At 36.3% G+C, this 12,008-nt stretch overlaps 1 protein-coding gene across 1 annotated transcript in view; it reads right to left on the bottom strand.

Annotated features, from left to right (window-relative positions):
* KCNH8 (potassium voltage-gated channel subfamily H member 8) overlaps positions 1 to 12,008 on the bottom strand; it is a 449,367-nt gene that overhangs the window by 157,844 nt on the left and 279,515 nt on the right. The window contains exon 5 of the mRNA XM_037828156.1: positions 9,186 to 9,426. Coding sequence (XP_037684084.1) covers positions 9,186 to 9,426 — 241 coding nt within the window. The remainder of the gene's footprint in view (positions 1 to 9,185; positions 9,427 to 12,008) is intronic.

The following is a 12,008-nucleotide window of genomic DNA, read 5'->3' as shown; positions in this document are numbered from 1 at the left end:
GTTGACAGAATTAAAACTATCTCTTTTGGAGCTTGACTTTCTCTGAGAGAGTAACAGGCCTTGATATGAATGGAGTTGAATGGTAAAAGGACATTACTCCTCTGTTCCATGTTCAATGGAGAAAGGCCTATTTATAAAGCTGTGCAAAATAAAGAAGAGATTTTGAGAAAAGTTTTATGAAATGAACATGTATTTACTACTACTATTAGAACTTGAACACAGATCCAGCAAAATTATGAAGCCAAACAGAAACAAGTCTTCGTTACTATACAGCTGGTGATTAAGCATTTAGCTAATGATTTCCTTCTATACTGTGTTATTGGAAGCACAGTCTCATGCCTTTTAGGCCTCATCAGAGCTAGGCAGAAAAAAGGAGAGGAGCCAAAATGCAGATCAACAAATTTCCTTGTTGATAGACATTCTGGTGGAAGATTGGATGGAAGAAGACACTCAAACTATTGCAGCTAATGTTGTTTGAGATTGTTCAATGCATGCCAGTTCCTGGAGAGGTGAGATAGAGATGCTTGACGTAGGTAGATAGATGTAAGATGGTGGAATTTAAAAGACTTTCTCCCCTTGGTTTTTCAAAGAGGATGCTGAACCAATTCTGTCAAAGTGGTTGAAAAAAATTTCAGATCCAATGAATCCCCAGATGCTTGTGATCCTGAAAGCTAAGGGATGTGGAATGTTCTGGTGCATCTTATTCCCAAAATGAGAATCATTCAGTATATATCATTATTATTGAGTACATATCAAAAAATGCTGATTTTCTTCTGAAAACAGGAGAAATTAAAACAAACTAAAGAGATACAAGCAAGTGACATTATTGATGATAATTAATGCAATTGATTGATCAGTAGGTGAGCTTATGTCTTGATATAATTAACTCATTAAATCCTCATAATAATGCTGTTATTTTGCCCATTTAACAAATGAGGAAACATTTAGGGTTTTAGTTTTAGCTTGGTCAGTAATTAGCTAGATCTTGGATAAATGGCTTACATTCCCCCCTTCCCTTATATATAAACAGTTATACCTGCCTTAATTACCTAACAAGGGTAAAATGAAAATTAAACAACGTGAAGAAATAAAGATTTGGAAAGAGCAAAATGTGAAGACATGTAAGTGAATAGAAGCTTTGGTTAATAAAACATTGCAGACAAAAGGAGAAAGAAATAAAATAGTCAGAAATGATGAAAATGTGGACATTTGCTCAAAAGAAAGTGATATTTTACACCTACGGGAATTCTGTTCCTCAGTTGGAGATAATTTGTAAATGTGTCCATTGAGATTTAAAAGCACTAATCACTGATTGGTGTCAATATTGACTGGCACATTGCAGTCAAGCCCACATATTTTTGAAATGTTCCCTACCGGTGATATTGTCCCCCACTGAGAACCAGTGATCTAGAGCTACCTAAATCATAAAAGGATATAATCTAAAAAATAGGACATTGAGAAAAATGCCTTCACATATTCACGGGAGAGTTTTGGGGTGCCATAATGACTTGAGGGTGTTGCTGATACGTAGTGTGTAAAGATGCTAGAGTTCAGTCCTGGGCTAAGTAGGTTTGTCTACACAATATAAAATTGTCCTTTATCCCACACGATTTTCAGTTGTTCTCAGAGAGACAGAGACTGAATGTGTGATCTGTTTTACACTTTGTCACTACCTCATCCTAATTCTTAACACAAAGAATTATTTGGATACGATACATGAAGTCCAACTGATTTTCCAGAATACCCTGTTGCCTCATTTTCTCTATTCTGAAAATCTGAAATTTGTTTTGGGATGCTATCCCTACCTGAGTTACCTATTTCTCTCTTTCTTTCATCATATACAAATATGTTTGTTCTTGTTGATTCCTACCCTAATACTAGTTCTTATTTTATGTCTGTTTGTACCTGTACTTTTTTATTGCCTGTATTTCTTTAATGGAATTCTTGTTAATGTGAATTTGTTCACTGTAAGTAACGCAAATAACTACCTCATTATATTTTTCACTGTTATGACACCATAGCTGTTACAAATGGAAAGACAGAAGAAATCATTATAAATTATTTCCTTTATGTATTACTTTCTATTGCAGTTAAAGCACTGTATCAATTTTTTAAATGTGTATAGGTGGAGGCATTATAAAATATTTGTTCTGAGAAAGGGGTTATTGAGTCAAGAACCAGTGCTTTAGACCAGAGGTTGTCAAACATTTTCTGTAAAAGACCAGATAGTAAGTACTTAGGCTTTTGGGGCTGTATATTCTCTCCTGCAAATAGTCAATGCTGCAGATGTGGTGTGAAAGCAGCCATAGAAAATACTGAAAGAATAGGAATGGCTGTGTTCCAATCCAAAGTTACTTACAAAAACAGGCAGCAGATCAGATTTGGCCTATGGGCCATAGTTTATGGACCTCTGCTCCAAATCCCTCTCCTCTACCGTGTCGTTGAAGTGTCTCGTGATATGCGTTCACCACACTTTAATTATACTCTCTATTGATGATGGGCATTTAGGTTTTTTCCATTGTTTTGTTTCTACAAAAAGTGCTCCAGCAGACCTTTTACACATATCTCCCCCTACTCCACCCCAACCCCATGTACATTGGCAAGTGATTCTGTACCTAGAAAAAATAGTCACTGGATCCTGGGGTATGTTACATTTGCAGCTTGACTAGATTGTGCCAAATTGTTCTTTGCTTTTGTGTATGTTGTTTGTCTTTTTTAGTTTCTACAGTATTGATTTGTTCTTGTCTTTAGCACTTCCTTTCCTCTACTTTGTTTAGGTTTTTGCTGGTTCTTTTTCTAAATTTTAGAGGAATCACTTAAATCTTTTATATTTAGGGTTTTAAAAAAATTTTATTCATTTATTTTTTACTAGGCAATATAGTTCCATTATTTGAAATTCAGAAGTTTACAGAGCATAAACAATAAAATCTTCCCTCTGCTGTCCCCAGAGTCCTGCTCAGCTCTTCAGGAGCAAACAAGCTCATCAATTTCTTGTGTAGCCTTGCAAAGACAGCTTAAGCATTATTTAGTAAATCCATACATTCTCCTCCCACCTGCTTTTTATATAAATTGTAGCAAAGTATACATACCATAATGGATCTTGCTTTTATTACTTAACCAAATATTTTGGAAATTATAATAAACACATACATTGGCAATTTCTGGAGACGTTTTTAATTGCCACGATTGGGCAGGGAGTGTTACTGGCATCTAGTAGGTAGAGTTCATAGATGCTGCTAAACATCCTACAATGTACAGGATGCTCCCTGTACCCCAAACAAAGAATTTTCTGGCTCCAAATGTCAATAGTGCCAAGGTCAAGAAACTCTGGATATATGATATTGAATCAGTTTTGTCAACTGCGTTATTCCAATCTCCTATAGTTTAAATTTTGGTTTGTTGAGTTATCAATTGCTGACACTGATGTTAAAATAGCCCACTACTCTTTTGATTTTTTTTTTCAGTAACCCTCTATTTCTTTCTATTCTCTTTTTATATTTTTCAGGCCACATTGGTAGACATATATATATATACATGTTCATAATGGTTATATCTTCTTGATAGTTTGTTCCTTGAATTAAAATACAATGTCACTTATTATCCTTATTAATATATTTGCCTTAAATTTTATGTTTTTTGTTATTGATATTCCTACATCATCTTTCTTATTTCTCACCCCCTTATTTTCCACCTTCTGATTGGTTTTGTATTAGATATGTTTATTTAACTAGCATATACCTGAAATTTTTAATCCATTTGAACATCTCTTCTTTTAATAGCTATGTTAATGCCCATTAAATCTGTTTAGATTTTGAGATTGCTCACACAAAATTTACCAACCTATTTTATCAATTGCTATCTATCTATCTATCTATCTATCTATCTATCTATCTATCTATTTTTATCTTGGATACACTTTTTCCTTATGGGTTCACTTCTTGTTCTGCTAAAGGACCTAGTTTAGTAGTTTTTTAGTGAGAATCTGTGGGTTATAAACTCAGTTTTTTTCTAAAAATCTCTTCATTTTGTTCATCTTTCTGGAGGATAGTACAGTGGGAAAGAAAATAAAGTAAAGAAAGGGAAGAAGAGGCAGAAAAGAAAGGCACATAATAAAGAGAAGAATAGAAAGGAAGAGGAAGGAAGGAAGGAAGGAAGGAAGGAAGGAAAGAAGTCTACTAAGCCTAATATTTTTCCTTCAGCGCTTCAAAGAATTTTCTTCAATGTCTTCTGGCCTCTATTATCGGTGCTGAGAAATACGATTTCAGTATAATTATTAATATCCTTTTGTGAGTAAAATTTCCTTCTCTCTAGATGCTTTGAAGGTTTTCATTCTAATCCTTGATGGTCTGCAATATTACTGTGGCATATTGAGGTGTGGATGTAGATCTACTTATTCCATTCAGTACTACCTGGAATGCTCTTTTGATCTCAGGATTCTCAGGATCTCTTCCATTCTGGAAAATCCTCAGCTATTATCCCTTCAGTTATAGCTTCCTCCATTAGTCTCTTTATTCTGTTCTTTTGGAATGCCTATTAAACAAGTTAGTGATTTATTACTAAGGTAAATGCAGAGTAGACAAGAGAATGCAATTTGCATGCCACGTTTCCTCTGATGTTTAGCTTTCTGAGTTGTTGTTAGAGAGACCACCTCAATCACAGTTACAACTTGATGGTGCAGCCTATGACTCTCGCCTTTGTAGTGACACCAACAGACAAGAAGGATGTGCAAACTACTTCCTACATAGACTCACAGTGGAATGGCAGGATAGAAATAGGCAATTCTATTTCTTTGAAAAGGATATAACTTAGAGCCTCTGAAATAGTTCAGCTCATGAGGTCATAGAAGACAGATTGGTAATTTTTCATTTTTTTTTTTAATTTTAAGAATGATATAGCTGTAAGTAACAGAACACCCAGTTAACAGTGGTTTCAATAATAGAAATATTATCACATCACCTAACAAGAAGTTCGGAGGTGCAGTACCTCATTTTCTTCTCTGCCACCCACATCTTCTTGGTCATGTCTCCTCTCATGATTACAGGGTGGCTATAATAGTTACAAACATCATATCCTCCTATCCTCACATTCCAGTGGAAATGGAGAAATAGGGAGAGGAAAACATTATCCCTTGCATGCCTCTTCTTTTATAAGGGAAGAAAATTATTTTCAAGAACAACCCCCTGCTCCCGACTCTGAAAAGATCTGTTTATATCCTATTGGATAGAAATGGTCACATACCTAACCCTGCACCAGAAACTGGCTAAGAGGAATGGAATTGCCACTGGCTTAGAAAACTCACAGTTCACTCCCTGGGTCTGGGCTTGCTTACTGCTGCCCGCACAACACTGGGTTCTTTGGGTCTCTTAGTAGGAAGGGAGGAGGGTGAGGTGATGAGCCTATGGCTCTACCACAGTTTTAACCACTAAGGCTTCAGAGATTCAAACTATTAATTTCTGCATTCATGGTCCTTCTTTCTCTCATTTCCTGTTTCCTTGCTATAAAGAAAGGAAAGCAAATCAAGCGATTTTTTTTTTTCAAAAGAAAAAAAAAGGAATAATACTGGGTATAAAGCTTTAAACAAGAAACTTGATTCAAAGACCAGGAGACATAAATTCTGAAATCAGCTACCTATGAGACTTAGCATTTCACTAGGTTCAGTTTTCCCATCTACAAAGTAAGAAAGATTGGATTAGGTATATTGCTTTTAGGTCACTTCCCATTTTAAATTTTCATAAGGCTTTGAACCAGAAGCTAAGTTAAAACATGATGGTTTTCAAACCAAAAGTAAGTTATAGCCAAACACTGTGTCCTATTGATCCCAAAGAATGTGGCTTACAAAAGAATTTAATTTAAAAGTAAGGCAGTACCTAGGAGAGATCTAGCTCACTGTTCATATTTAAGTTTTGACTAATGTAATTACACTGAGGCACTTTCTTTATGGTGAATCTATCTGGGAAGAATATTTTTAAGTTAGTCTTTCCAAAAGAGTATTATTAACTGTTCTGGGGAGGAATGAGTTCTGAGGTAAAAATAAATTTGGGAGATGCCAGATTCACAGTTAAACAAATTTCTTTATCACTGAATTTCTCAGTGGATGTATAATGCTGAAGTGCACTGTGAGTCTTCAAAAGACATATCATTTCTCAACTTTCATTTGACAATGAATCTTTCTTCATGGAACACATGATTTTTCCCATGTAGAAAATAATCACATTGCCTTACATTTGTATAGAATGGGGAAGATAACAACATATTTTGAAAAACATCTTTTAGCTAAATGAAAATCCTTCCTTCCCAACCTCTTTTTTTTTCTTTTCCAACCTCTTTTGAAACTACTTAAAACAATTCTGACCCAGTTGATTACAAGATGCCAATTTATTAACACTATTCTAGAAATAGAAAATAAATAGTGTATTAAATATGCATATGGATTTTACTGTGCATACCTATAAAATATTAAATGGTATAAACATGGCCTTAGCATTATAAAAATACAATAAAAGTATAGTTTTTTTATTCCTAGCATTTTCACTGATTTATCAGGGGTCATTTTTGGGAATTTTTGTGAAATATTTCATGTAATGAAGCTTCTGGGAAGCATACTTTGAGAAATATTAGTTTAAACTATTTTTCTAAATATATTATAATCAATTGTAAAACATTAAACCCATTTACAGGAAGAAAGAGAGCAGGAAAGCAGAAAGATAGCAATAAGGAGGAGGAAAGTTTTTACTGCTTATAAAAATAAGTCTTTCGACAAAGGATTACGGGCAGGAGTCAAACTAAAATAATCTTTGTAGCAGCTAAACTCCATATAAACCGGAGTGGTCCCCTTTCCCCTGTCATGCAGGTAGCGAGGGACGGCTATTGCCAGTTTACTGCCCGGAGCACAGTAGGAAAGGCAGCAAGAAAGAGCACCTAGAAGAATTTAAGGCCAACTATTGGGGAGCAAGCCAGAGTCTCCATTGGTTTAGTAAAGGAAATCTGCCTAAGAAACCCCACAGTCATGAAATATCTCTCTCACAGGTGTGAGTTTTCATGGGGTTGAATAAATCATCATCTGCCAATGCACATATGAATACCAGAAGTGGTTTCTCAATCCTTGAAAAGTCAAATATCTCAGGAAGAGCAGAAAAGAAAGTTTGAGTCCTAGCTTTGTCCCTATGGCAAAGTTGTAAATAACATTGATAATAACAGTAATAATAATGATGATGATGAAAATAGTAGTCAAGTAGAGACTTCTAAGTATTATCTCACAAAGCCCTATGAAATAGTTATTATCGCAAAGGAAGTTCAGGCTTAGCCATGTTGAATGACTCTCAAGTTCTTGAGAATTTTGGCCAGGTCAAGGAGAATCTTTTTAGGACGCTAATTTGTATGTGTGTGTTGTAGGTTGGGAGAGGGGATGTGGTGGTGGCTTGAATTGTGTACCCCAATTCGGACAAGCTCTTGGTCTCAATCCACATTCTAATGGGTATGGACCCAATGTAAATACAATCTCTTCAAGATGCTACTTCAGTTAAGGTATGGTCTGACTGGATCATGTTGGGTTTAATCCAGATTACTGGATTTCTTTATAGGAGAATGGAAGTCAGACAAAGGGAGACACCACAGGGAACAGCCATAAACTGGAAGAACCTGAAAGAGAAATGAGGAGATGCCGCCATGTGCATTGTCACGTGATGGAAAAGCCAAGGACAGCAAAGATGGCTGGTCAGCCAGAAGATACAGACCCCAGGAAGTAAGCCTTCTAGCTCCTGAAATTGTGAGATAATAAATTCCTGTTTTAGGTCAACCCATTGTATAGGTATTTGTTTTAGCAGCCAGGAAACTAAAACAGATGTCAAAGGTTAGCAAAGTAAAATGAGATAAAACCACAGTGGACTGGCATACGGCCAAGGATTTTCATTTTGAATTCTTCTTCAAAACTAGAATTTTATTTCTTGTCATTTAGTGGTTTAATATATCCCTATATACTTATGTCTTTCTAGTAAAGTCTAGATTTAGTTAAAAAGAAAAAAAGAAATTTCTTAGGGTTTGTAAACTTACCAAGCTACCTAACTAGACAACATTGCCATCTAGTGGCCAAAATACACTGCAGGTACAACTTTTGGGGCAGGGGCAGGGGTCCTAACATGGTCCTGAGGGGTATGTCCAGTAGACTCAATGTTAATAGTGATGCCAAAGCCACACTAAGAACTTGGAAACACATACAGAGCAAGCATATGCTAATATCCTGTCAGAGAACACAGTCTGGTCCCAAAGCTTTAAAAGCTTCACAGAAAAAAAGTGCACTACCAACATTGAAACAAGGTTTTGATCTGCCTCAAATATTTATTTTCCCTTTGAATTTTTAAGATCCATTTCTTACTTCTTTGTCCATCTACATGGCTGAAACTATTTTCCAAATCCTTTCTCATTTTTACAATAAGGATGTTACCCCATATTTCCATGACCAGAGAAAGAAGCAGGGACCCTGTTGCCAATGATGATCAAAAACTCAAGAGGCAGTCAGTCCATGTCAGCTTTAAAAGAGACCCAGAAGCTGTCCTACAATGACAGTCCCTAGTCTGGGGTCTAAACAAGATTAAGATTTAAGGAACAGGAAAATAGGAAAAGGCTTACAAGAGTGGAACAGATGCAGTTTTGACTAAGGTTTCTAATATTCTAGAGATGAACACTATTGGCAAATATCCCTTGGGGCTTCTTTAATTCAGATACTGCTTCTGCTGATTGACTGGGAGGCTTATGCAATCCTTTGCTTTTGCAACCAGGTCACCTAAGGCAACCACCAGCAGTGCACCAAAAGGTCACCGAAGGACATGGAGAACCACTGGAAGGGTAATCAGAGCACCCCTGGAAGTTTCTTGCCAAGCCCCAACTCTCACCCTACACAGTTAAAAATCACGGTGGATGTGAGAGTACAAACAAAACAGCCGGTAAGTCTTTTTTAAAATAAGCATGGAAACACAGAACACTGGTTTAGATCTGTTTGAATAAAGGAGCAGTGGAAAAGCTGAAGAGGCAATTTTTGGAAATCCAAATATGTGCTTCCCCAAAATTTGCATCACAGGCTGAGTCATGCCCATGCAAATGGATCTTAGTTCACATTCGTGTCAGAAAAATCTGGATCACACTTACTTCCCATATGCAAATCTCCTATGAAAGCAGCCATTGGTTCTTACCTATAATAAAAAGTATCTCCACTGCAATGTCACTGACTGTTGTGCTCCGAGTCGTGGACAGATCATCATTGCCAATAAAGCAAACGTTGTAAGGTACGGTCACGGCAACATAAAACGTCGCCAACAAAATAAGCCAGTCCCAGCCAGCTTTAAAAGTGCTAAAATGCAAAAGTATGAATTTGGACTTTTTTGCATCAGAAACTTTATACTCCGGAAATGCTGGTTTATCTACAAAAACATTCTGTGGATAAAGACAAAAAGGAGAGAAGAGAGAAACACATTAGCAACAAAGATCATGCAACCTAAACACACACTTCTGTGAAGAGGACTGTCTGCACAATGTCAATATATCCTATAGGTGACTTTTAAAAGTTGACGATGCAAAAAATAGCAATTGGACAGAGATCTTTGTTATAGTAACTGACTAGTTACTGTAACTGGTTACTGAATAGTTTAGCCATGAGTGTTAAATTGGTAATCCAGATTTTGTTCATTAAGAAACAAAAAGATCATTGTCTAAAATGTCACCCCAAAACTCCCCAGTTGCAAGTATAATCCTACTCACATTATAAATACAAAGATACACTTCTATTCCTATTGTCGTGGGGACATTCTGTATCCCTATAGTTTTCAGATGACACAAATTATCTAAAGAATATATTTGACCTGAGATTCTTCTGGTGACACTAAAGGTGATTTTTTTTTTCTTGGAAAGAATACTGACATACGACCACCGTACTATTGTAAACAGATGTTTTCCATTTCTTTCAAAATATAACCAGATTGTGTGACTACATGAATTTTTGCACTGTGGTTGTTGGTGAAGTTTCTAGTTGGGAACTGAACCTCATGACCCTGATTGCCATGGGCTCTTTCTGACCCTGGCCAGCCCTTGTTAAGAAGGCAAGGTGAGGAACAGTTTCTGAAGGGTTATTATTCAAGGCATGGGAGGAGAAAAGCAATAGTCACCTAGCAGCTGATTAAACGCAGAAGAGCTGGAGGTTCTGATAACTGCAAAAACACCTCATTTTGAAAGCAGGCCAAATTGATGAACAATTCTACTTATTGCTACAAGACAAAGGGAGACCCAACAATAGAATGTGTGGAGATTTGACGAGCTTGTGACCAGATACTTGCAGACCTTGCTTTGACCTCAATTAATGAGAAATATGAGATAGGTAATAGGAACTAAAATGTGAAAGTTACGTTGAATTAACAGAACAGCTTAAAAAGTTATGGAATACAAGTTACGTGCTGGTTACAGTGTTGTTTTCTTGCCTCAGCCATTGAGTCAGGGCCAGGCTAATGTGGTATGTTCAGGGAGCCAGATGTACCTGAGGATTTAAGAAAGGTTCAGAGCCATCAGGAACAACACTTAACTCTTTATGATGACAATCAGTGACCAAATATTTCTGTTGTCTTAGTATTAACACACCCCTTGTCTGGCATCTCTCCTTGGTAGGCATTCCCAACACATGTCCCTACTTTCTGTTAATATTCTCAGTCAACCTATACAGGCATCCCATAATGCCAGCATTGCATGGTGGAGTACTGCTACACTATTTCCAGATGGCTCTCTGATGTCCATCTCCCATGGCTTCTCTTTTCCATTTGATTCCTTGATGCATGACCTTTCCCTTCACTTCATTCCCTGATTTCTAGGAACAAGTTCCAATGGTGGACTTTGGCATAAAACTGAGAAGAGGAAAATGAAGTACTCCTGTTGGGTTTTGCATCAAAGTTCGGGTTGGTACATTGAAGAGGGAGTGAGTACACAGCACTAATTGCCTCAGGATTGATAAACACTGATGGTTACAATAGTGTATGGTGGCTTCTAATATAATTTTCTCAAATACTTAGCAAAATAAAATACTACCAGAAGCCACAGGAGATATCTCATCCTCTACCCAAAATAAATTGTTCCTATCATGTTACAGAAATTAAAATTTTTACCTTGTTGGAGGGAGAAGCCAGGTCTAGGGGTGAGGACTGGGAAAACTGAAGAAGTGCATTATATTCTTGGAATTATAGGTGAATAATTGTACACAGCATGAGTGAAGCTGATGCAGAAATTCATTAATTATATCCACCAATAAGAAATAAATCAAGTTATTTCATTTTTATAGGTTACCTAGATCACATTATTTAAAGTTATTTTTTAAAAATACTGAGACTTCACTACATCTCAGATTAGACTTGAATTTCAAAATAACTTTTAGCTCAAATCCTGCATACATCTTGACAAATCACCTGAGTGAATAAATTGATGTTCCTCTCCTTCCATCACTTATTTGTAAACTTTTATCAGAAATACTTGGAAGAAAATTTCTTAAATTGGAAAGTATGCTTTTAGCAGGAAGAAGAGGAGGGAAAAAACATTATTTATAGCCATCGAGCATATGGAGTATGCCTGAAGAATAATACAAATAACTAGTCTAAATTTTAGTCATACATTATTTATTAATTTTGACACACATTTCTTTAATACCAATGGAGTTTTAGCTATGTAACAGGTACTCTACGAATTATTGAAAGACAACAGTTGACACCAAAACTAATTGAGGTGACTGTTTCCTAGAGAATTTTTACAACAAAACTGTCAGCTGATCAAAATAGCAAAGATAGGGAAAACTTTCTACATTCACTCCATCACCAACCTAAGAAGAGTGTTTGCCTTTGGTGAACACTAGCACAGCACCCTGTAGTAATTTTTGGTCTGTTAGACAGAGGCATCACCCCATTCTTATTTTACAGACAATGTAACAACTTAAGAAAGGCAGAAATTAAACAACCTTTTAAAGATGTAACCGGCGAAGTTAGAGG

Source organism: Choloepus didactylus, chromosome 1 (genome assembly GCF_015220235.1).
Source record: "Choloepus didactylus isolate mChoDid1 chromosome 1, mChoDid1.pri, whole genome shotgun sequence".
NCBI lineage: Eukaryota > Metazoa > Chordata > Mammalia > Pilosa > Megalonychidae > Choloepus > Choloepus didactylus.
Note: the sequence above shows the minus strand (reverse complement) of the source record. Positions and strands in the feature narration are given on the sequence as shown.